Below are 26790 nucleotides of genomic sequence, written 5' to 3'. Positions count from 1 at the left end.
TTACTGTTCATCGTTATCCACGGTAAAAATGTCAAGTCGACTATTAAAAGCGGCGCTTTTTGTCAGCACGCTGAGTATGCTGCACCGAGGTAAGTGACTTTTGTGATTTTTGTTCTGATTTCAACTTAAGTGGTATACATGATAAATCAAATTGTGGAGGTACGATAAAATTAAACTTTATGCTGCTGTTTTCTGGGGGACCACGGGTGTAGGCTCACTAGAAACATCATCCAAAAGACATTGAGATTATGTTGTATTTATCACAGATCCTAATGTTACAAAAATGGGACTACGTATTTTGATGGTTACTTAAAGGGGGGCTACGGGTCCTGAGGGTGACTTAAAGTGATATAAAAAGAAAGCGATATAAAATGTTGGAAATCACTGTTCTAGTATCTAGCTGTCTAGACCAGTGGTTCTTAACCAGTGGGGAATTTCCCACTAGTGGGAAATTTATTGTTTTTGGAGGGAAATTATGTAAGCTTGAAAAGAGCAAACTCGGGCTCGAGGGTCAAATCCGGCTTTGAATTAACTGATTTTTTATTGTTGATTGTGATGCAATAAATGAATAATGCAAGCAGAGCAGACTCTTCAGTATTCCAAAAAGTTTAATCTCTCAAAGAAGCACTATTTAAACTAAATGAGATTGCATTATACCTTTAGGGTCCAGACCAACTCGCTCCACAAAATTATTTTATTTAATTTTTTGCGTAACAGTAGCATAAAAATTTAGACGCCACATTTATTAGATATAGTTTGATAGTTTTTTAAAATATATTTCCTACTTTAGGCAAGCTGCTTTCTTTGCTAATACGTTTATATCAAAAAAATATATTGGTTGTGGCCAGTATATGTATCGTTTTCAACTTAATATTGATTTTCGTTTTTTTTTAATCATTTTTAAGAAAGTAAACTGATGTTCAGATGATATCTTATAATAGCGCTTTCTTGCAGCTGAAACTGTTTCCTGGCGTAAAAAAACAGAGTGTCAATATCCATATTTGCACCTCTTTTATTTTTTATGTTTTTTAGTTGTACACCAACCAAGTAGCATTCCATAAATCCTTTATGTCATAAGTTATAACAATACGTCGGCACAAGGAGAGATTTTGCGTTATATTTTCGAACATTACAACATATATTGTCATAAATTGAACACTTTGGAACATGTTGGCTTAAACAAACAAATTGGGCGAAAATGCGCCATCGTGGCAACGCTTGTACAGGATGTATGGGAGCATAAGCTTGTTATATTATTTTACTTTTTAAATGGTGCCCGTATCATTTAGTTTCAGACACACTATGTGTGCAGAATGTAACCGGTACCTCACATGATACAGCAATTTCCCGTAACTGTAACACATGGGCCAGACGATTTGTTTCAACTGGAGTTTCCTCTCGGTTCATTGCCCATTTCCGTTCGGGGCAGCTTGCTGCAAACAACTTTTGTAAGGTAAAACTCTACAAACTTTGTCTAAAAAGTTTTTTTTAGAAATTCGTCCGTTTTTTTCCTCGTAGGTTCGAATCTCATTTCTCACATTTTTAAAATACCTGTTCCTAACCTTATGCGCTAACCGTAAATAGAAAAATCTAGATTTACGAGGGATCCGACAAACAAGGTAAATTGGCTGGAACGTTGGAAGGTGGAAGCTTATCTTTTCCGGTTATCGTTGAAAGCTCATCTGCTTATATATCTTGTGTCACAAACCTCACAACGGAATCTGTGTCGTTTCGCATAAGTTCATGTAAGTCAGGTTTACGATTCCTTTATAACCGAAACTTAAAGCATGCGAAAGAAACATGTTTTCGGTTCGGTATCAACAAAATGATGTCAAATCTATTATTTTGCAAACAAAAGAAACAACTAATTGAATAAAAGTATAATTTGCAAACAATTGTTTGATGTACAATAAAAGCGTAGTTTATAAGCACTTCTTAAACAGTGGTGATATTCCACTGGTTATCGGATCGACAACTAGATATAAGCCACACAAAATTGACAACTCGATGGTCAAAACAACTTTTTGGAACTATTCTTACTAGTTGCACTGTCTCAAGCTAATCTTTTTGTGTTTTATAGTTACTTCGTGCGGGGAAGATGTTGCTGATATACCGTACAATTTACTCTCTCCAATGTTTCCTAGTTACTACCCCAACGATGCTGGTTGTGTTTGGAGATTTCAAATGAATAGCAGCAGAACCTTGGTGTTCCAATTCTCCACATTTTACACTGAGACCTGCTGCGACTTTTTATACGTAAGTGTCTTAACTAATATACACCTAAAATTCCGGGAGATATTGTCGACGCAAATAATCGAATGGAAACGGTATGTTATTTTTACGAAATTTTCCGCAATACGCTTGAAATTAATACATGTTTAAGTTTGTTTTTTTAATGAATTTTTGAGTAACATATTTATTATAAACTGATTTTCCAGTGGGGAAAAGTTTGCTTCTAATATTGAAAAAGCAATAACTTTGCTTAAGGTGGTAGAAATCATATTTTTGACAAGCGCCTAATTTAATGATGAGAAACTTGCGGCCTTAAGGAGGTATGCGACCGTTTTTAGGACAACAAGTGTGCCCCCTGCGGCTAAATGTTAGCATTTCTGAACATACTGAAAATAAAAAATACTCTATTGTTTTCAGTTCAAGAACGAAGAAGGTAATGTGGACAAATTTGTTGGGTCGCTTGGGTCATTTGATTACACGGTGACAGCAACATATCTCACTGTCTTGTTTGTGAGCGACGGTGACACGCAATTCCCAGGATTTAATGCGACAGTAGGTGAGGCAAATCTGCTTTCAGGCACAAAATTTTGACATGCAAATGATAAAAACACACTCGAACTCAGCCAGCATGAGTTATAGGTTAAGGGTGGTCTGAAAATGTAATTTCAATATTTGTTTTGTCAATAACATAGCACTAAAAAATTTGAGTTCAAGACGGGTTATTTTGACATCAAGTTCTTATTTTTGGTTTGGTCTTACCAACTTATATCGTTTTGTTAGTTTGCTGATGCCAAGCTGAAACATTTTATATAATAAAATTACTAAATAAAATCCATTAAATTATTGTCACAATATAAAAGCAATGAAATGTTTGAAATAACAAATTTAATAAAAGCAATGAAATAACAAATTTAATATGTAGAAGTAAATTTTCATCCATAAAAATTAGAATAGTGCTCGAACTTTATTATCACGGTTGAAAAATGCTTTTTGTGTAGGAATACCATCTGTTGAATGTAGGACTGAAAATTTGACCATCAGGTAAGTTAATATTTTCTTTTTGATTCTTTTTGAAAATTATTGCTAATTTTTTGAAAGTCTGTAATAACTAGAAGATTATTAAAAAAATACAGTATTTCAAGGATTTTGGTGCACTGCCTGTTTTTGCCATAGGCTTGTAATCTCTTGTTTTTAGTTTTTTATTGATTCAGACATTTTACTTATCAGTTTGCAATGGGTGTTCTAATCGGTTTTCGCGATAAATAGAGCAACATAGTATAAATGTTTGGAAGTTGTCTAGACTTTTATAATGTACAAAAACTTAACAGTCCAATATTCGCAGAGTAACAGCTGATCAACAGAACACATTAGATTACGAATTCGGCGATACACTTTACATCGCATTAGACCGGGAAACCCCCCTTTCTCAACTCCATGACAACTGCAAGGTCAAAGGGTCAAACCCAGTGTTTACGTTTGACATTGGCCAATGCAAATGTGCTTTTAAGGTAAAGTTGGATTTTTGTTCTGAACACATAGACAATACAATAAAACTGATTGTTTACAATAAAACTGCTGGATAAGCAATACTGATTTATACATAGACAATATGTCCTTATTATATTTTAGAAAACATTAGCTATTAGAACCAATAAACATTGTATAGTTATGGATAATAATAAAGTGTTTAATCTTTGTTTTGCTGCATAATGAAAGACCGCCTATTTTGAAATATAATGTAATTTTCCTGCTCTTGTACAGAATGAAAACGGAATGTTGTCGGTGTCTTTCCTGATCTGGAGATACCTAGCTCCATCCCTTGCCGTGATCCAACGCGACGTTCAAAACAAGCTCAATGTGACTTGTCTATTTGACGCGGGAATTCTTATCTCGTCATCCAAAATTTATACACAAATCGGGTAAAGAGACGAAAAACAAACATTTATATAACAACTAAGATGAACATATTTATAGTGGGATCAGCCTTGAAGCGTCGGACCATCAATCACGGCATACATATCGATAAATGATAGTATGCCAGTTCTATTAAAGACGTGTGCCGAATCAGCTGGTCATCCAAGCATTCACCACCACACGGCAAGGCGTAGGCCTGAAAAAAAGACTCCTGTCGTGGGTTCGAATCCCATCGCATGCTAGCTTTTTCTAGCTGACGCCTTGCCATATTGATGTGAATGCTTGGTGCCCGTCTGTTTCGGTACACACCGTTAATAGGCCTGAGGTACTATGATTTATCGATATGTATGTCGTGATCGCTGGTCTGCATCGATGCTTCAGGGCTGATCCCAGTATGAATATGTTCATCTTATCTGATACGGTCGAACTGGTGATCCCCTACTACGAAACTGGCATGTGCAGCATACAAGGCATGGTGCTTGTGATTCGACTTTTGGCGATTTCTCCACTGAGCCTGTGTAGCTTAGTTGGTAGAGCGCGAGTACAGAAAAGACTCCTATCGTTGGTTCGAATCCCACCGCAGGCTATATTTTTCTAACCTGAGGCTTGCCTTGTGGGAATGCTTGGGATACCAACTGATTCGAATAGGCCCGGGGTACTATGAATTATATAACAGCTGTGGCACTCGGTACAAGACAACATGTACAAAACACACAGTAGGCGTGATAATACGTTACACAGTCTTTGGTTGACATCACTTTAAAACAATTTGACAAACGGAAAAAGAAATGTTGCACATGTCACAAAACATCCAACCAACCACACCATGAATGACATACAGCTGTACACATTCCACACGACACAGAACTCATCAATCTGCCCATGCCACAAGACACCTGGCATGCATGACACATTTGACAAAAAAATAAGGCATAATTATACATCATGATGACACAAGACACTCAACAGCACTTGCCGCACTGTGTATCACACGCAGCACAGTTTATTTCTCCTTGCATGATTCGGTTGTTGTCAGGTACCTTAATTGTAGCCATTTCAGGTGGCAATTTATCCAACCGTTTAAAATTGCACAATTCTATTTAGACAAGGCCATAATAATGTGGAGAGTGTATTTACCAATGCTGCTGAACAAAATGCACGGTATTAATCTAGTGCGTTAACGTGTATTTGATAATCTCGCGTACACACCAGGGCGTTAAAGATAGTAAGCTATTTGTCATATTGATTGCAATTTTTATTTCCGAAAATTTTTAAATATTGTAGATCTGAAGAAATTTCGGCGAAGAAAACAGGAACTTTGGATGTTGTCCTAAATCTCTTTAGCAACGAATTATATACCGAAAGCTTGCCCAGAGAAGTAACTGTACCTAACTACATTTTTGCTAAACTTAAACTTGATGAGATTTCTACAAACAACAATGACTTTATTGTCCAGGTGATGAAAACAAACTGCTTTTAGTGCAAGAAAACATTGCATTCTTTGTTTTAATATACATTATTCTGGCATCTTTGGTCTAGTTTGTAATTTATACTCTTAAAGTGGAACATCTTTTTGCACAGCTGGAAGCCTGTTGGGCGACACGCAATGAAAACTCCGATAGTTTGCCTAGTTACCAAATTGTACAAAGCGGGTAAGATATAGTTGCATAACCTCAACATATTATTTTCTTAGTCGGGAGCTTGTTTGTTCAGTGATTAATTTTCCATCTGAATTTCACTCTGCCTTTTTATGGCTGTAAATGGGTCAGGCGAGCTGGACCATTCGGCCAAGTTCCTGCGCAATTTCACTCTGTGTAACTTAGCATTGAAATTATTAGGTGCGTTGCGCCACCCAGTGGGGGCGAGACTGCCGACGCAAAGATGATGATGCGCAATTACCGATCCAACTTTGCAACTTTCAAGGTGATGAGCTTTGTGTGGACAAACTTTACCGACGCAGATCAATATATCTACATCCACTGCGACGTGACCGTCTGTCAAAATTCAACTGGACAATGCCCTGGACAGGTGAGTTGAATTAAGTGCATTTTGGACTTGTGATATATATATATATGTATAAAAGTAGTGTTCGTCGAAAACTATAGAAAGATCGAGGATATTTGTTTTATCTGAACACAATTGCGGAGTATTGCTCACAAAAACTCGAAACAGTATGTGTCTAGATAAACTAAAGATTTTTTCTTGGCGTTCATTGAAAAGTTTTAGTGAGGCGCGGCTAATAGTCTGTTGCACACAACAAACTGGAGTGTCCTAGGTACGGTATATTTCCTGTCACAAGCTGCACTCATGCGATTTTATATGGCAAACCAGTACAATGGCCGAATGGTCCGGCGCGCCAGACCTACATAAAGACCTACAAAAACTTCATCGGGATTCGGCACCTATCCCCCCGTCTTGGGTCCGAACCACATGGAAAATAACGATGTTTACTGTCCGTAGCATACATACAAACTAAAGAGTATTTAAACCCTCTTGTTTGGTTCAGCTGATAGAGTAATAGCACGGAAAATACGCCGTGCAGCCGTGATCGGCTTAATTCGGTATGACGCCTTTGATAAGACTGGTGTTCCATTAAATATCAATATTAGTGTAATTTTTTTTGCAGTCTTGTTCTGGTAAGAAACGGCGATCTGTTGAAGACAATGGTCGCAATCAACGGCTTTCTGCAGGGCCAGTGCACATTGTTCAAGATACCGCTTTCCTGCTTGGTAATACAAGAAGAAAAATTTAATCTCTATTCTAGATTATATTGCTGATACACGTGCTTCTGCTAAGGAAATTTGTAGTTCTAGCAAGCAAGTCACACGGCTTGGGTCATAATAACTTCACTTTTCAAAATTTTGGGGCATAATAACTTAAGATTTTTTTCTCAAGTTAATATACTGCGTTTTGGTGGTTACTTACGTAGATGTATATGTGATTAACTTCAATGGTAACAATCGCTCCGTTGTTAACCGCCTTAACTTGTTTCAATAATGAGACTGTGTTTGCATTACAGGACACATATAAAAGGTAAATAAATCTAACAGTTACCTTAAAACGTATTTCATGGATTCTCTTATTTCTCTTATTTTCTTTTTCTGGTATCCGTTGCTTTAACAACCAGACTGATTCGATGGCTTCTTGCAATCTTGACGTATACCATAATTTTCATGAGTATGGCGAACACATGGCTGTTTCATGGTTGGCTACAACAACAAATAAACAAATCTTTACTCATTTGTTTTTGTTAAGCATGATTTTTTTTATCAATTATACAACAAGAGAAAGAAACGAAGCTTTTAAAGGAGCTGGCAACAGCTACCAACTTGTGATGTTTGTTCTTCTGGCTGTAATTATTATAGGAGCTGGTTACATCGTATGGAGCAAACTGACCCAGGATCGCAATGCGAGACAATTTTGCCAGTAAATGCATTTTCTATTATTCTCATCATGGCATTGTTTGTGTGCATGTAAATAACTATTCACTTTTGAAGATAAAAACAAATAACAAATTAAATGTGTTTTCATTTTAAACACCGCTGTTTGCAAATGAGGTTGTCCAAAAATATCATGCATCATTTCACTTATTACATGCATCATTCATAGCTGACATGAAATTACTTTGTCAAGGTATTGTTGTGTTTATGTTTAACTGTTATGTACAATATAATCACATAGAGTCAAACTTGTGTTTTTTGATTTAGCTTATAACATGAATCAGGAAAAAACATTTTCAAATATTTTAGCTTTCGAAACAAATTCGGTCTATACTTACAAAACATAATTACATCCCTCTATAAATCATACAACGCATTAGGTCAGCGGTGTCAAACTCGTGGGATTCGTGGGCCACATCGCAGTTTTGAAATTATGCCGCATGTGATTTTTGATCTAGTTTTGTACACTTAAACAACCTTTTCGCTACTATGGCCGCATCGCAGATCCTTATTTTACCAACAGCCGCCAACTACCTGCTGGTTTTTATTTTAAAATTACAGGTTTTAAAAAAATGGGTTAAAATCTCATGTATACCAACTATTGGCGCGCCAAAAGCCCAGATTAATTTCCAACTTGATGCACAAATCAAGCTGCACAGTGTTAACATCAGTTTTAATTGTTTATTACGTCATAATCTATATTGTGACGCCAGTGGTTCCTGTTTGTCCGCATTGTTTGCACACAATAGGCGTACAAAAAATCTGACGCATATGGCTACTAGGCTAGTAATACTGTTTCAAAAGAGTTTTAATTGCGTCACGACCGCCAGTACAACTATTTTAATGAACATGTTTACGGCCGCACATATATCTGACAAAATAATACAGTTGTTGTTAAGTGTTCGTGGGCCGCATGCGGCCCTCCGGCCGCAAGTTTGACACCCCTGCATTAGGTGACAAACCGGAATATGATACGCTATGCTGTACAACAGATGGCTTTGGTAAACATAATATTTGTTGATTCAGTTTGTATGACGGTATTGCGAAAACTACTGTTTCCCTTTTTCCACGCCTACAACAGAATTTACGTGTGACTGTAAAGGCGATCTTGTTGCTTTACTGAAATTTTTGTATTTACATGATATTTTTCTAGGCCGACTTAAATTTTAGTCTTGAATTATTACTATTATTACAATGACAGAAAGTAGACAGAAAAAACATCGTTGCATATTTCTTTGTAATAACTTTTTATACAACATTTCGCCTTAATCAAAGTGTTTTGAACTTTCGTGCGTGCTTTGCTGTCGGCATAACAGTAGGATAAGTGAGATTGTCTGGTTGGTTTGTCACAAAAAAGGCCTGCATTAAGGCAACGAAATTAATAATGAACTCGTATATTAAACTGCAGTTCACTACGATTTGCTTGGACCAACAAACACAATCTAATTTGGCAAAGATTAGTTTATCCTTGGCTGTAACAAAGATGTTTTCCATTTGCCATTTGACCGACCTCAAATGATATTTTGGCATTTGGTGGATGACAATAAACGTATGTATTTTGACGTAATAAATACTTTATGCTTATACATCAGTAGAAAGGCAACAATTTTGTTCGGCAAAAAAGTCACAAAAATGCGAATCCTATTTAATGAGATATAATTTAAACATAATCTAATAATAATTGTAAATGGTTTCGTAAAACAAGCAAAAACATGTAATATTTTTAATGTTAAATATGAGTATCTTAACAACTAACCATCGCTTTATCGATTTAACCTTGCTGCACTAGTGACTTTTGTACAACAAAACAGGTACAACAATGGTAGAAAATCTGATTGGACTCTAATTGGAAAGTTGATAAGTTTTATCCTGCATCATCAACAAACCGTATGTCAAAACATGAAAAAAACAATTTTAGTATTTGAAAGCTACGGCCATGATACGTAAAACAGTTTGATTTAGGTTTACATTCTATGCCATAAAATTAACGATAGTTTGCAGAACGCCCGTTTCTGCTACGTTGCAAAAGGTTGTGACGAAATCTATCCCTGTTCCTATTTATTTGTGTTGATTCTTCTGCTGGTTGTCCGTTGGGGTCAAAATTGTCGAATGCAATTCGGGCTGAAAGAACATCAAATGCTTGGCAACGTTAAAAGTTTTGTTAAATTTATAAACTCGAAATTTCTTACCCAGGTTTTGAGGTGGTCGGTTTAAATTTTGTCGATCCATTTTCACTTTTTCTGAAACCTAATTTATATGTCATGTAAATAACAAATGTTATTGTTTGTTTTTCAAACTATATTAACCATCATATTCTTTTTAAATACGTATGTTATTTGCGAAACACAGCCATTAGTTAAAACATCTACCCACAAAATGTTTCATGTTTACGGTATAAGTTTAATTTTGTTACATTTTACCTTCACAGGTGGAATTTTTTGGACATTACTCTGACTCTGTAAAAATCAAAACAAAATTTTTGTTAAAAAAACTAAACTGCGTCTTTGTTTGTGTTTGTTGCAGATTAAGCAAAACGCAACTGATAGTTTAATAATCAATTGTATCAAGTAAATTACGTAATTTTTAATGAACTTCATTTTTAATTAAACAGCATAGCATTGATACAACTATTTGAAACTTCGCCGGTTTGTCAATCATTACATTGAGATATGAGACGTAGTACGGTAGACAATAATACAAACCACAAACTGTTTCACAAACGAAACGAAAGCGAAACAGTTGTAACACAAACAAACAATCCAATAACATAGAATAAACGTTAGTTTAATCTACAATTTGTGTTTGAAACCACCACAATTATACAACCCTTTTTCATGTTTGAGTCACCCTGTACTTACATTTAAACAAACAAGCAATTCTTTGTCCGATTATTCACAAAAAGTGTTACAAACTCTATACATAAGCATATTATCTATTCACTCACGTCCGACCGATGATATTCGATAACCTTCTTCTTGTCATCAGATTCATCACCAGTATCTTCACCATACGTAATTTTTGGAACCGTTTTCACTTTCCCAAAAAAACAAAAATGCCGTTGTGTGAAATTCAAAATAGAGAAACAATAATAAACAATAAGCTGCAGTCAGTGGACACATTCTATCTTTATCATATATTTGTTTTATGCTTTTACAGAAATAAACAAATTGAATTAAATCATTATTTACAAATAACATCATTTCAAACAACATGTAAAGAGTATAATTTAAATTTAATGTATATTTGATACTTTTATGAGAATCATTATAATGCATTGTATAGTAAACAATGTGACGAATTAATATTATTATATGTTTCAACATTATGCAACCTGCATTAAAATCAATCTAATTCCCTGGTTCTTTAAACATACGTTTTTCCTTACCTTGGTATTGAGCTGGTGATCTTACGTTGTATTCATATTTTTCGCATTCGACATTACTTGAAACCTAAATATCAAAACATTTTGTTACATTTTTTTACTTCAGTTTCTTTTTGCTAAACAAAAATTAAACTATAAAAACAAGACAAAACTTTATTTCACATAAAGTTTTTTTAAGTTTTTGGCGTTTATGCAAAGATTTTTCATGTAAATTCTTACCCTATGGTATGGATTACTTGTTGGTAGACTGGTGCCCTGAGCAAAAAAAATAGAAGCACATGCGATTTTCCACGGTTTATGCACAGTTCAATACTAAGATATAGGTTTGTTTGTTTAGATCAGTGGTTCTTAAACTCGGTTTTCGGGGCCTCATGCGGCTCCCAACTACTTATTTTGGGGCTCGCACCAGACCCCAGAAAACCACCAAAAATTGCTATTTTAGCTTTCAAAGTAAAAAGTAATTTTTTGCAAGGTTTCGTTGTTTGCGGCACCCTACACACTTAAAAAATGCCATTTGGCCCCGACAATAAAAAGTTTGAGAACCACTGGTTTAGATAGTAATCTTGAACAAAAACGAGTTTATATCATTAAGGCAATAAAATAAAATGGCAAAAAGATTTAGCGGATTAAAAAAAGTTTGTAAAAAATGGATGAATTCGAATTATCTCCTACTATAAAACTTTTTATCACCACGCTCCATAAGAAAATGATTATTCTTTTTTTAATAACCTTCGTACCGTTTGAGGCAGAAAATATTGTGGTAAAACAGGCGGTGCCTGAAAATCAACGTGTGAATAATTTTGAGACCTACAAATTATTTACAGGCAAAGCGTTTAATTAAGGAATTGAGCCAACCCGCTGAATGTTTAAAAGAAATTTAAACTAAATAATTTATGTTACTCGTTTCTTCAAGAACCAAGGCAGCAAAAAATTTTACATATTAAAAAATATTTAAAATAGTGTTTATTTCCTATAGAAAAGCGGCAAAGACGAACTTCAAACAAAGATTGAGAAACTTTAAAACTAAATTGCTCATTTGCTTTTCACATTCTTTGGAGTAATACATTTATCGTCATTTAGTTTTAACATATTTTCTTCTTGACAATATACTTACCATCATTATCTGACCGCCTTGAAGGAAAGGATTGTACTGCGGCTAAAAATCATAAAGGAGAAAAAACTTGTACGGATAGCTCTTTCAGAATGCTTTTCCTAATCAAAGTCAAAATTATATTTCCATTATCATTTTATCCATATGCCATCGTTGCAAAAATGACAATCCCTTAGACATCACAGTACGCCAGGCCCATTAAAGGCGTCATACCGAATCAGCCGGTCAGGCGTAGACTGGAAAATCAGGCGTAGACTGGAAAAATCTAGCCTGCGGTTGGATTCGAACCCACGACAGGAGTCTTTCCGGGACTCGCGCTCTACCAACTAAGCTACGCAGGCTCAGTGGAGAATCCGCCGAAAGTCGAATCACAAGCACCGTTGCCTGCCTCGTATTCTGCACATGTCAGCTTCGTAGTAGGGGATCGCCAGATTGACCAGTATCAGTTAAAGATGAACATCAATTCATAACTGGGATCAGCCCATAATTGTGATTTATATATGAGTGTGCCGTGATCGCTGGTCTGCATCGACGCTTCAGGGCTGATCCCAGTTATGAATTTATATTCCCTTAGACATGTTTTAAATCCAAACGTTTGTCAAAATATTAAAGGAATGACAGAAAATAGTTTGGTAAAGTCGCTCGCCAAATTAGTGTTTATTTATTATGGGGCCTTTTGTTTTCAATGACCAATTTTGTCGGTCGGGAAGCCTTCATATTCTTCACTCTAAGTGTTACAAATATATAATAAACCAAATGTGAAAAATGTTTTGCACAAAATGATCAATATGCGCTTAGCCTATGCAGGTGAAGTAGTTGGTAGTGCAAAGTGTTTCATCGTCACTTATCTATTTGAAACTTTAAAAAAAGAACTGTCTTGTATGCTAACAAAAATAAGTAAGTTACCAAGTTTTTGAGAAAGACAGCATTTGTTTCGATCGAAACTTATTTAAAACGTTAACAAGCAACACCGTAATTCAGACTGTTATTACCTATTAATAAAATACACTCAACATTTTTGTAAAAATGGAAACAGTTTTTGCATTAATTTTTGGATAAACTGTTTCCATGTTCTTACCGGCTGAGGCAGAAGATATTGTTGTGAAACAAACGGAACCTGAAACGCATTAAAAAATGTTAATTTAATTCTGTCGGACTGCTATTTGCCCACTAACATAATTTATTTTGAGTTTTACACAAGGTTTAAACGAATTTAATTTTTAAGTATCAATCCATTGGACTCAATTGATTTGATTTTTCCAGAATGTATTTTCTAAGTATGTACGCTTTACAGTTCAATTTGGATTTGAAGTCATTATTAGGTTCATAGAAGAAACATAAGGTGCTTCCGGTGTAGTTACTTATGTACCCGCAATTTTCAAAAAATACCTCATTACTTCCATACGTTCTTACCGGCTGAGGCAGGAACATTTGTTGTGGGGTAGACGGGATCTGCTGAAAAAAGGAATAATTTAGTGCAATACCTGTCAATAACTTGGCGTGTGTACAATCCACAAGGCCTTAAGCGTAAATAATAAAGCTAACAGTCAAATGTCTGCAAAACCAATTTTCGAACAAACCTTTCGAAAAATTCCCTACTACAAAGCTGAAATGTGCAGCATACGAGGCAGGCAACTGTGCTTACATTTCGACTTTCTACGAACTCACCACTGGGCCTGTATAGCGAGACCCAACAGCTCGTATAGTTGGTTTGAATCCCACGTCAAGGCAGCTTGTTTCAGCCTATGTCATGCTTCAGAGGCCGGTTTGTTTCGAACCTTTATAAGCCTACCGCACTATGAGCACCGTTTGCTGTTTTACATGAACGCCAATAATAATAGAAGTATGTTTATTTTTTACCTTTCTGGCATTTAAGGCTCATAAACTGGTAACAATTTAACATAATATTTGAAGATGTACTTACCACCATGAAGTTATCAGCACGACGATACGGACTAGTCAGAGCCTATGAAACAATCAATTTAAGGTTTTGTAAAAACTGTCTGACATATTTTAAAGAATACTTACAAAGTTTGGGTAATTCTGCATATTTAGTGATAACTTTATTGTTGCTGGCAATCGTTTCAATCCAGCCGATGAATAAGTGATTGCATATGATGTGTAAACAGCCTTGATGCAGTTGTTAATTCTGACTTTAATCTGCTCCCAGACTTACAGATGTACTCCTGTACACACTACAACATCTGTTCAAAGCACGATGATAGGGACAAAAGCCTTCACTCAGTGGTGGGATCGTATTTCTGCGAAAACAATACATCGCGCAGAAAGGTACGTCACAAATATTTTCACATATATTCACATTGGTTAGCGATACTAGCGGAATTATTTGTATCATAAGCCACTTGCAAAAGCTTTAATACAAATTGTAGAGCAAATGGAATTAAATTCCTTTTTTATTTGTTATTTTGGCAATATTGCGCATTGTTCGAAAATGACATTAGACACCATTAACTTCAATCGAAAATTCCACTAGAAAAATTTATTTTTTTAACGATAAACATAGCAATAAACTATTTTTGTATGTTGCATTATGTGCGTTACGTGACTGCATTCACTTTTTTACACATTTACACTGTCGTCCATAAATCTTTCCATTTACGAATAAAATGCATTTTTGTAGTGCATGTTTTAATACAATAAACAACACGATTTTATGTTTATGGACCTCTTCTGGCAAATGTACTTTTATTCGGATGTTTTGACGTCTTATATAGGTCATCTTCATCAGGGTAAATAACATTGAATGTGAGTCAAGTTTATAGAGCAGAAGAGCTATATAAACTTAATACCATGCCTAGCGGCAATAGCTCTTACAACACGATTTTGTGTGTTTAGACTCGGACTTAACGCTGATTGGGTTTATGCTTATTTTAAACCGGATATTGTCGGAATTTAACGTGTTCAGCGGATTAATGTTTTCAAGGTGCGTTTTTGGCAAATCCTTTTCTTTTAATTTAGCGAAAATGTACATTTTTCAAACCTACGCTGTTGCAACCCAAATGACTTGAACCGTATTGGTATGCTGATGACAAAACAATCATATTGTATGGCGCACAATTGCGTTTCCGATTTTCTGTGACGTAACATTGCCCAAGGTACAGGTGTTGTTGTTGTTTTGATTAATAGCCCTACCGAGTATTCTTTGTAAAGTAAACTGAGTCTGTCTTGCGTTTGCTTGTGTGTTTCTCTTAATGTCAGATATAGTTAACAGGTTCTGTTTTGTATTTTGCTTTGCAGCTGTGTTTTCTTTTATTACATTGGAGAACAATATGGGTGCATGTGCTTTATTATGTTTGCCAAGAAATCAAGAGTGTAATAAACCGCCACCAAACGTAAGTTTTAAAATGCGTTTTAATTCACTTGTGAACAATATATCTATTCATCACTCGACACAGAACGATAAACTACAAGAAAGAAAAAAAGACAATAAGAAAAATAGTGACACTCTAGTCGAGCAATAGTTTAGCAGAAACATAAATGTGTTTTCAGTATTAAATCACTGGTTGTGTTTTTACTTAACCAAACTAAAAACAAGTTAGGAAAAAAATGGTTTCAACCTAGCAGCATTTAACACGTATTTGTTTTTGTTTAGTATACTTCGAATATAGGAAAAGTTCGTCAAACACGGTAAACTTTGATTGATTGTGAGAGTAATTGTTTGCCTCATAGCTTTGATATTGTCGTTTTCACTTTGCGTTGCCTTTTTTAGGGTTTCTTTGAGATGAGACATCAAGGATATCATAATAAATTCGACAGTCAAAACAATGGTAGGAAGAATTCACATGAATATTGTCTGTGTATTTTAGTGAACATCATTGTTATGTTAAACTATTTATAGCCCGAAATGCGTTCTCCAATTTCGACCAGAATATGAGTAGAACAACCAACACGTACAGATGGTGATGAAGGTCGAAACCAGTTCAACCAGTTACAACCACAACCAAAAGACACTCAAACAACTAATGCTTGCTATATTGCGTTTGAACAAAACGTATACATAGGTTAATAATTAAAAAAATCTAACATTTTCAAGTTTTGTTCATTTCAAACAACCATATTACTATAAGTTGTTTTGTTAGCCAGACCGGATCCTAGAATTAAATTTTATCAAAGAATACTAATTAAAAGCTTTTGCAAAATTTCTTTTTCGTGTTTTTTTGTACTTTTTTGAATAATATCCAGTATTTCTTCTTTTAATGCAGTCTGAAAAACAAATGCAGCATTTTGTAATGCATCACGTGACGTGCTATCGAAAACCAGAAACAATATTTATTTTTACACAAATAAATGCTATTTTTGTTTTCAATTTTGTCATCAAACGTTTTGTATTTGCTGTAGAACAGTTTTAAGTGTGTCTGGTCATCTGTACTTTCGCATCATATTCGTAAACTACAATCGTTTTCAACTGTAATTTTGAGACAAACAGGAACGCAAATATCCAAAGTCTTAAGCAAATTGACACCAGGCTTGTTTGAACTGCTTGAGGCAAAAATGTATCGAGAGTTTGTGGCAACATTTTTCTTTATGTTGCACTTGAACCAGCAATGAATCGAACACATTGCTTGCTTTGTTTTGCTCTCTTTAAGTGAGCGCACACACATATAACGTGTTGCAGTGTTTCCTTCTGCATCTACTGCTGTGCAACATGTAAGCGGTACGTTTCTGTTTTGTTACCATATTCAACAAACGTGCAGTACCTTTGTCTGTAGTCACTATGGGTTAGATTCCAACGCAAATGTTTTTAAAAATCGTTGAAATTTCTGGAATCAGGAATTTGTAAGAACCTCACTGATTTTGCCTTTTGTAAGAACCTCACTAATTTTGCCAACTTACTGTTTTTGCCTTGTATCATACGGTATATCCCAGAGCAGGGGTCTAACTATTTTAGCAAAATCGCCCCCTTCAAAATCACCGTGTATGAGAACGTTATTTTTGATAAAGTCCTTGCCTCTTTAGCATATGAGGACAATAAGACTCACCAAGCAAGAAGCAACACGAAAACTTCAGTTAACTGGTAAAACCTAATTGAATAGCAATTGCAGCACCCAAGGTCCATTTTACGCAAATCTCACGTCTGAGTTTTTTTTTACTTTATTGACTATGATTATGCGCAAACAATTGCCTACTTTTGTTGAAAACAATCGGTAAAGGAGAATCACATACATTCAACTTCAGGTTACACTAGATTTACCAAATTGAACGGTACAAATACTTCGCAGTTTGAAAAGCGCTATACGCCAATAGGAAGTGTAAACGGTGCTCCTTACCGTTGTATTTGAAAGGTATGGCCTGTATACATAGCCTCAAAGGTATCTTTTGTTGCAAATTAAATGCCCAACCTTGCTCTTAAGATCACTAAATACAAACAATCGCCAGCAGCATGTAAGCTGATGCGCCTCTTGTCCCTGGAGTTTGTTTGAAAGCCGAATAAAATATGTTGTAAGTTAAAGATTGCTGAGTCTAACAGTTCTTGTATATAACTATACAATCTGTAATGTTGAAATCCTTCCTTTCTTTGAAGTAAACTTGCCCCCTTCTTAAAGTGTAACCATCGGCCCCTGGGTGGATAAAAACGCCCCCACTAGAAAACCCGGTCCTACAGGGATCAGGGATAGATTGCCTTTTTTGTTTTGCTCTCTTCGATGTGGTGCAATCGTATATCTATCCATAGGTAGCATTAATAGGTAACTTATCATACGGCGAGAGTTAAATGAGTTTGCTATAACGTAGTTGTCTATACGCTTGCAGTACTTTAACGATTTCCAATTGCTCAGTTGCATTCCAATATGTGCATGGTAGTGTATTAAACTCCACGTTACAATTTTCATACCTCCATTATGTTTTCTGGTTATTACAGAAGTAACAAAGTTAGCACTCAAAATGTGTAACATGAAACACTATTGTAAAAGTTTTTCATTACTTCTAAGCTGTTGAGTCACAAATAATCTGTTTAGGTTATGTCAGTCTATAGAAAATACCGGAAACCGCACCAAAATATATTTCTTTTCGTGGTCATACTACGTCACACACACGCCTGTATTTAAAGCGGTTAAAGTCAATTAAGCGTGGCGTGGCGCAGCCCAAGTTTCGAGGCATCGTTCTGCGCTGTGCGTGTCTTCTCTCTGCATTGGTAGCTGTTTGTGCCATAGCTTGCAGTGTAGAATCAATTTTTTGAAAGCTTGCTCGAAATCGGTAATAATTTGCTTCTCAAAAGTTGTTTCATAAATCGTGTTAATTGGACTAGAAGTAAATCGGTAAGTTTGTCAATTAAAAAAGTTGCGCATTTTGTATTACTTGCATGTAGGCGTATTTGGTAAGTTTTGTATTTTGTATGTGCGTCTTCTGAAAATAATGACAAGTTTTTAAATGTAATTTTCGTATGCCTCTACTTAATACCAGGCAACAGCAACATGGAACCGAGCTTACCCAAACAAGAAGTGAACAGTGAAGATGAGTCTGATATATACAAGAACCAAGATTCTATTTCTGAAAGCGACAAAACATGTGTCACAAAGTATGAGATTTTGCAAAGATACAAAGCGGCGTTAAATAAAGAATATAAATATTATTTGAAATACTATTCGGTGTAAAAGAAGAAACACCACAATGCTCCAAGCGGGTGAATGTTGCATAAGTTGTCATTGTTATATAATGTAAAGGAAAAACCAAAAAAAAAAACTGAACAAAATTTGCAAATGTGTATTCTGTTTGACCTTTTCGTACAATTCAGATTTAAATATTTGTCACAGACCATTAGCTTTGTTTAAACAAGCGAAAAATATGCAAATCTACAAATATACAATTTAAAGTTGGCATTTTTTGTGTTTGTCTTTCAGGAGCAGTTTATTTCATCCGAACTCTCTATTGGAATCTTTGTGGTAAGGGTAGTTATAAAGGAAAAGTCTGTCTAACCGAAATAGTGCAAAAGCTGTTTAAAATTTTTTTAACGATGTATTCACCTTAGCTCATAAAAAAGTTAAATGCTGCATAACAAAGACATGTTTTTAAACTTCAACGCGTTTTTTTATGCGATCAATTAATTCGAAATTACGAAGTCACAATTTAGGGGCTTATCGGTAATACTAAAATATAACTACCCAATATTACTTGTAAGTTAAGCATTTTGAATAACTAATTTATGTAATCAGTGAACAAATAATGGATTAATTTCAAATACGCAGCAAGTCATCAATCAAATAACAAAATCTCAACTTAACAACTTAAACCAAATTAAAGAAAATCGTTTATATATCTTAATACATTTGGTGAAATTTCGGATTTGAAGTTAAGGTTCTAATTATATTAACGTACACACCCTTTCAAGTTTGTTTCAATTTGCCTCTATCCAGTTGACACAGGCAGACTTTCAAGTTAAGTAACAACACAAAGACCACGAAATCGTTCATTGTGTTTTCATTTAATCGCATAAAATATGTGGGAATAAACAATTACTTAGTGTTTCCATTTTTGTTTTGCAGGGAGCAGGCTCAAAAGCAAAATTGTCCAGTTATTCCGAAGAGGTATTGTTAGCCAGAATTTTGTATTTTGTATTATTTTTTTTCCTCTTCTACTTTTGTCTGTGCTTGAGATTTTGTGACTAAACTCAGGCCCATTTGCATTTGACAACTTCGATCCCAATGGACCTCCAGCAGAAGAACCAGCACTCATCAGGTCACGGGGTCAGATCCGGAAGATTTCTACAAGGTAAAACGATCCTGATTTTTTTGCCATTTTAGATTTCATCATCGAGCCACTGTTACCAAACACGTCATTTAGCATTTAGATGCAACGTTTGTTAAAACCATACAGACCAGGATCACCTATACAGATATGTTCGACACATACTTTTTTCGAGAGTAGTAGTTACGATAAGTTTTTTTTTTATTGCGGTTAAATTTTTGCTACCCTTTGAATGTTTTTGTTTATGTATTAACAGAATGAGAACGGAATGGTGTCGGTTTCCTTCCTGATCTGGAGATTCCTAGCTCCAACTTCTGCTGTGATCCAACGCGACGTTCAAAACAAGCTCAATGTGACTTGTTTATTTGACGCCGATCAACTTCTGTCGTCATCCAACGTTCAACCACAACCGGGGTAAGAAAACAACAAGGGCACATGTCACATGCCACTCGTTACATGTCACACGAAAGTAATGTTTCTCGTCGCAGTTTATAGTTGTTTCACAATGGGCTGTTAGTTTAATCATCAATGCTAGCAAAGCATTACGGAAAAGTAAACAAGAACCGAAACGAACTTAAAATAAATCCACAGTATGAACAAATGTTTTAAAACTTTGTGCAGATCTGTTGAGATTTCGGCCGAGAATACAGGAAACTTTGACGTTTCTCTAAATCTGTTTACGAACGAACATTTCAACGAAAGCTTGCCTGGGGAAGTCAATGTGCCCAACTACATTTTTGCTGAAGTTAAACTTGAAGAAATTTCTCCGAGCAACGATGACTTTATTGTCCAGGTAAAACGTAAACACAAACGTATTATAAGCAAGTTGGTAAACACAGGCCGGTTCAACTTAAAACTCTGGTATGTAAACTCTTGGTTTTATATTTCTAACAAAACTGCCTCCTCATGTATTTATTTGATTAAAAATTTTGAAATCCATCTAAAACAAACCTTACTCCGTGATTCAATATTGAACATCCAAATATTTTTTTATAATATTTTATTCATATGATTTTTTTTGTTTTTGGGCACAGCTTGAAGAATGTTGGGCGACACGCGTCGAAAACTCCAGTGGTTTGCCGAGTTATCAGATTGTACAAAGCGGTAAGCTGTGCCGGTTATGGATTTGCTGTTTTGTGGTATCGCTATGCTAAAATTGAACGACAGTAAGTGTTTCACAATGCGTAAGATTGTCTCAAAATTGTTAGATGCGTTGCGCCACCCAGTGGAAGTGAGGCTGCCAACGCGAAGATGTTAAACCGCAATTACGAATCCAACTTTGCAACGTTCAAACTGATGAGCTTTGTGTGGACAAACTTTACCGACGCAGAACAATTTATCTACATTCACTGCGACGTGACCGTCTGTCAAAACTCAACTGGACAATGCCCTGGACAGGTGAGTTGAGTTCGTTTATTTCATTTATTTTGTTTTTGCCGGTCGGGCAATAACCGAATGCATTATAATTACAATGAGTCTGTCTTCGAGCTGCTTGCCTTATTGCAAGTATGGTGGATCTTTTTTGACTTGTTTGATTATCAATTAAATGTTCACTTAGCTTTAGCTCAACCCATGAGATACAACTGGGTTTGTGCAATGCCGTTCTAGCTTTTTTGTTTAAGAAAACACAAGTGGCCAAGACGAGATTGAACTCATAGGCTCCTTAATTCAAACAAAAAAATATTTCAGTCACCAAATCACAGTGCAGTACACCAGACCTATTAAAGGTGTCCTTATCGATAAGGCCGTGATCCGCTGGTGTGCATCGGCGCTTCAGGACTGATCCCAGAATGAATATGTTCACCACAGCTGATATAGTCGAACTGTCGATGCACTACTACAGGGGTCGGGGACCGGCCAGCTAAAACAAACAAACAACTCAACATACGCAAATTCAAGTGCAAGTACCTTTGTTGCGATAGTGTTTCAAGTAGGGTTGGGCGTTTGACCGGTCAAATAAAATCTGGTTAATTGACCGGTCAAATACTTGTCAAATAGGTCAAATATGGGTCAAATACTGTACACATTATTAAATTGCAATTTTAGTTTTAATATATAACTTACATCAGATTAACATCTAGTGTTTGGTACAGGATCTATCCCGCAAGTAGTAGGCATCTTTTTTGTCGACGACCACTGATTATATATAAAATTATATGTAAGAATAAATGACGCAGTGCTTTCTAATGAAAATCAGTCAACAAAGTTGTTAAACGATATATATTTCACCCCAAAAGGGCATCTTCAGTCGTTCTGTGAAACAATGGGTGCAAAAGTAAAACAAACCAAGCAATGAACTAATTCCATATTAAACACACCAAAGAGAAACGGCAACCTGCTACAAGCTCTTGCTAACTATGCAAGATCTGCAACAGAACTTCGTCTAAGCTACGCGAAAGGCACACACTGCAACAAGCGATATGGGAACAGTGCAAACCAGTTAAAAAAGAAGGAAAAGCGGAGAGACGATGTAACCGTCTAGTCCAGAGGCAACGAAAAAACCCTGAAGTTGGCAAACAAACAACCCAGTCCAAATGAAATCGGGTGCTAAACCGGTTTTTTGTTTGGCCGATGTGTTGTTCTTTACACATGCTGCAAGTGGCCGCATACACACCATAGTTTTTGCAGTCCATCAGTACCTGTTTTAATCTAATATCTTTGCCGCGTGTGGCAAAATTACACTGCTCATACGCCATCGCCATATGTACGCCATGGTTTCCACACAACGCGCACTTTTTGCATGGACCCGATTGGCCGTTGGCAACCTGTTTCATACGTCCATGTGCCAAGCCTCTGTAGTTGGTAAGAACATTCCCGATGGTTAAAACATTTTTGTGAACGATTTTAGCGAGCGGTTGTAGATTCCTTTCTTTCGTGGTTAACGTGAGAAGCCTAGAAAGAGTTCGCGAGAAGTGCCATCGTTCCGGTTTTTCTGCATTAATTACGGAGCAATGTAAGAGAATGGGTACAGCGTTTCGCGCCGCCTAAAGAAAAAAAAACAGACCAACATAGAATAGCTTGGGCTACATCGTTTCCACGGCTTCTCACGTTAACCACGAAAGAAAGGAATCTACAGGTTTAACTGCAAAAATGACTGAGATTTAACTGCAAAACTCGGTTATCCTGTTAAAGTCGTAATTTATGCTGTTACGCTGTTGCCCATTCATGACTAAAAAGGAAAATACAAAAGCTTGATGTGTACGTACTTTATCGCAATAACTTATCCACAAAAATATAGTCATGACAATTATAAGCTAAATATATAGCTACAAACAGTTTTTTGATCAACTATAACAGGGGTGACCAACCCGCGGCTCGATTGTTTTGGCATTGATTTCAAATGAACAAAACACATCTATATTGGCTTTGAAAGCCGTTATTAATACAGGAGTATGCCCTAAAATGTTATTCCTTAGGGTTATTAGAAATAATTTACCCGTTCCAACAACCAATAAGCAAGTCCAAGAAAATTTACCACATTTGATTTTAAAAATAAAAAATAGTATTTGACTGGTCAAATAAAGTGCAGTCAATTGGCCAGTCAATTGACCGTATTTGACCGGTCAATTGACCAGCTTGCCAACCCTAGTTTTAAGTGCCCTAACTCAATCCGCAAATACTTTGTAGTGCGACCAACATTTTTGTTATCGTGATGGGCGTCTTTGGCGCTTTTCATCCAGTATTAGTAATACAAGTGTTAAGAAAGGATTTTTGTTTATTGATTGCGATGTCGGTTGCTTTGCCAAATATACATTGCGAAATACCGGGACAAACCCCATCAAAATAAGCTGTAGAGAGAGTTCCAACGACGTTCAGAGGTTCCAACGACATTACTAGAATTGAGCGCAATTTAAAGGTAAAAAGTCATACGGCCCGCCGAGACTCATCAAATCATTGTTTTGGCCCGTTGCATGCAAAAGGTTGCCGCCCCTTGCCCTACTACGAAGCTGACATATGCAGCATGCAGCATGCAACGGTGCTCGAGATTCGACTTTGTCGGAATTTCCACTGAGCCTGCGTTACTCAGTTTGTAGAGCGCGATTCCCGGAATGAGTCATGACGTGGGTTCGAATCCCAATGCAGGCTAGAATTTTCTACCTAAGGCCTTGTCATATGTGAATGTATGGGATACCGGCTGATTAGGCCTGGCGTACTATGATTTATCGATAATTATGCCATTATCGCTGCTCTACATCGACGCTTCAGTGTTGATCCCAGTTTGAATGCATTTATGTTACGATAACTTCAAATTTGTGCTAACTTCTTGACCATAAACATTTTTCTTATTAGGTAAGCATTAATATTAACCTATTCGCAGACATGTGGAGGTGTGGGACGACGATCTGTTGATAACAATGGACGCAACCAACGACTTTCTGCAAGACCAGTTCACATTTTGCAAACCAGCAAATATTTGCTTGTGCAAGGTAACAACACAATAAGTATCTTTTCGTACGCTTTAACTTATTTCAGTAACTACTACTGCAGTTGCTTGTGTTTTCACAAAGCAAATTATGGTATTGATCAAGTCAAACCTATTGGGACTTGTCGTTTAGACTGGATTAGAACCCGCGATCTTTCGAATACAAGTCTGTCGCCCAAACACATTTAACGAAATTAAATATTAACTTGTTTGGCTTGACTTCTAAAGTCGGATTTGTGTTTCGCTTTCTTACACAGTTCATAAGAAATAGACTCGGCTATGCCTTAACCAGGAAATAGAAATTAAAGTTTCTACCAAAATACAAAACATTTATTTAAAAAATATTAATATAATAAATAATATTATTTTGTGGGTTCGAATCCCACCATCGGCTGATTTTAGTCTATGTCTTGTCGCAATGAAATGCATTGATAATAAATCTCTTGCAAGCTTACATCGAAGTATATATAAGAGTGGTATTTTTTAGTCTGTTGGATGAGCTAAGCTCCAGTAAAATATGCTCTCGCACCCATATATATATAAGTTAAACATTTTTTTATCGCAGACACTCCAAGAGACCGAGATGAAGTAAATGAAGCAGCTGAGGACATCTTCCAACTTGTGATGTTTGTTCCTCTGGCTGCTGTATTTATCGGAGCTGGTTACCTTTTATGCGGCAAAAATGCCCAAGGTCCAAAACATAAACAAATTTGTCTGTAGACGAAACTTAAAATTGTATTGTTTCTGTCGACTTATAAACGCTTAAAAATACTACAAATTTTTACATTTATCCTTTTTACATTTAACAGTTTAAGCTATCTATTACAGAACATGCAACATTAACTATCTATTACAGAACATGCAACATTTTTTACTTTGTTGTTGTCAAAAATATACCTTGTCAAAGACTTCTGTTACTGTAGAACAATATAATCGGATGCAATTGAAACTGTGTGTGTTCATTTTGAGCCTTACAAGAGTTAAATGGTTTCTGTTTCAATGAGGAAGTTTATGGTAACATAAGTATCCTATTTAAAATACAAGATAGAACATTAGAAAGTTTAGAAAATTGTGTAGATTTTCGTAACTCTAGTTTTACATGAACAGCAAAGACATTTTTTATTTGCTTTAAGGGCAATAAACTGCGCCCAACGCGCAGTCGTTTAATATACATATCTTCACCTAATTCGGCCAATACTTAAAGATACAAAAGAATTGTAATGTTTTTCTGTAGTTGTCTTGTAACAAATCTCAGTGCATCTGCCCTATATACCGATAGATGGCGCAAAGAGCATTTGTAAATATTCAAAGTAGATTGTATGAAAGCGCTGATGGCTAGGGCGATTAGGGTTGGGGTGAGGTTTTATAATAAAAAATAAATTTAACCTGTAAACATAGTTCTCATGTTAAATTTAATTCGTAACTCTATCCCAGTCCTTCTGCTTATTTAAATAACTGTGCTCTTAACACCACCAATTACAACTTAGTAAAGTAGCTCTACAGTCTACAGTCTACAGTCTACACTGATATGTACCCTAGTATAGCAAGAGATTTAAAGATTTAAATCAAAAGCTGATGTCATCGATAAACAGATTTTTGCAACAAAAAACCTGTACAACAAACAACAATGTTGCACATAAGGACATCCCACACTAAACAACCGTCTTGGAATGTCACAACGTACAGTGTTTTGTTTGTCAGCGACATAAACCCGAGACAGAAAGGATTTAATGTCACACTAGTAGTTTTTTCATGAAAACCAGCATACATTTTTTTCAAGTAATACTAAAGCGATTGTTGGCCCACGTGCACTATAACAATTTTCTGCTGCTTATTCAATCGTTCTGATACGATGAGTTCAAATGAGTTGATTTGCAAAAATCAGAAAAACTTGAAAATGTAACTTATCAAAATTTGATGCAGATTTTAACAACAGTAATTTGGGTGCAAAAATAAGCAGTTAAAGTTAGAAGCCTTCTACAAATAGTTTAATCATAAACATTACTGCCAAGGTAGTGGTGTATATGGAATACATCGTGTAGACGTTTCGACAATCTCTGTTGTCATCATCAGTACATGTTTTCAATCAAGCTGTAGAACACGGTATATAAAGCACTAAGGAAAAGCCAGATGTGTGAAGTGACGTCACAGACGATAACAGGGAACGACGTTTAGAACGGTGGCGTAGACGAAAAGATAAGAACCGGAGATATGGGTCAGGTGTTGAACAGACGCAAGGGCATGGAAACTGTGTCGATGTTGAGCTCGGGTTCATGCCTTTGAATAAAAAGCGATTCGAGAAACAACAGTCTCACGCGGTCTTGGTTTGCGTCCAAAATCTCCGGCTCGGCAAAATTAACTTTATGTGTCGGATTCGATAAAATGTGCCGGCACACTTCTGATTTTTGGTCCATGCGATGTTCTTTAATTCTTACAGCGAGATTTCGCCGCGTTTCCCCAATATATGAAGCGCCGCAGTTGCAAACCAACCGGTAAACAACGTTAGTTCTTTTGATGTGTTCCTGGCGCTCTTTTATAGGAAAATGCCGTGAAAGTTTGTTCGTTTCATGGACAAGACGTAAGCGGT

At 36.1% G+C, this 26790-nt stretch overlaps 2 protein-coding genes and 1 pseudogene across 2 annotated transcripts; all 3 read left to right on the top strand.

The window, feature by feature from the left end:
- Positions 1 to 28: 28 nt before the first annotated feature.
- Positions 29 to 5626, top strand: LOC145219305 (scavenger receptor cysteine-rich domain-containing protein DMBT1-like). The gene is made up of 7 exons (XM_080086684.1): positions 29 to 89; positions 2081 to 2256; positions 2650 to 2784; positions 3182 to 3273; positions 3575 to 3740; positions 3994 to 4151; positions 5431 to 5626. The coding sequence occupies exons 1-7, from the start codon at positions 29 to 31 to the stop codon at positions 5624 to 5626; spliced, it is 984 nt and encodes a 327-aa protein (XP_079942810.1).
- A 12884-nt stretch (positions 5627 to 18510) lies between these two features.
- LOC145219304 (uncharacterized) lies at positions 18511 to 24923 on the top strand. The gene is made up of 10 exons (XM_080086683.1): positions 18511 to 18614; positions 18937 to 18978; positions 19579 to 19620; positions 19750 to 19804; positions 20037 to 20194; positions 20402 to 20641; positions 20815 to 20946; positions 20989 to 21178; positions 24099 to 24207; positions 24769 to 24923. Exons 1-10 carry the CDS (start codon positions 18511 to 18513, stop codon positions 24921 to 24923), a joined length of 1227 nt encoding a protein of 408 aa, XP_079942809.1.
- Positions 24924 to 26414: 1491 nt separating this feature from the next.
- Positions 26415 to 26790, top strand: part of LOC145219303 (scavenger receptor cysteine-rich domain-containing protein DMBT1-like) — an 83239-nt pseudogene continuing 82863 nt past the window's right edge.

The sequence above is a fragment of the Phallusia mammillata genome, chromosome 3 (genome assembly GCF_965637545.1).
Source record: "Phallusia mammillata chromosome 3, kaPhaMamm4.hap1.1, whole genome shotgun sequence".
Taxonomy (NCBI): Eukaryota; Metazoa; Chordata; class Ascidiacea; order Phlebobranchia; family Ascidiidae; genus Phallusia; species Phallusia mammillata.
This window is presented reverse-complemented; position numbering and strand designations above follow the sequence as displayed.

Excerpts from the sequence above, each read along its gene's own strand:
- LOC145219304 (XM_080086683.1), top strand. The coding sequence starts at position 18,511 with ATGGAACCGAGCTTACCCAAACAAGAAGTGAACAGTGAAGATGAGTCT. Across the intron at positions 19,621-19,749 it reads TGTCCAGTTATTCCGAAGAG|CAGAAGAACCAGCACTCATC; the intron begins GTATTGTTAGCC and ends ATGGACCTCCAG. Across the intron at positions 20,947-20,988 it reads TATGCTAAAATTGAACGACA|ATGCGTTGCGCCACCCAGTG; the intron begins GTAAGTGTTTCA and ends CAAAATTGTTAG.
- LOC145219305 (XM_080086684.1), top strand. The coding sequence starts at position 29 with ATGTCAAGTCGACTATTAAAAGCGGCGCTTTTTGTCAGCACGCTGAGT. Across the intron at positions 2,257-2,649 it reads CCTGCTGCGACTTTTTATAC|TTCAAGAACGAAGAAGGTAA; the intron begins GTAAGTGTCTTA and ends TATTGTTTTCAG. Across the intron at positions 3,274-3,574 it reads ACTGAAAATTTGACCATCAG|AGTAACAGCTGATCAACAGA; the intron begins GTAAGTTAATAT and ends CAATATTCGCAG.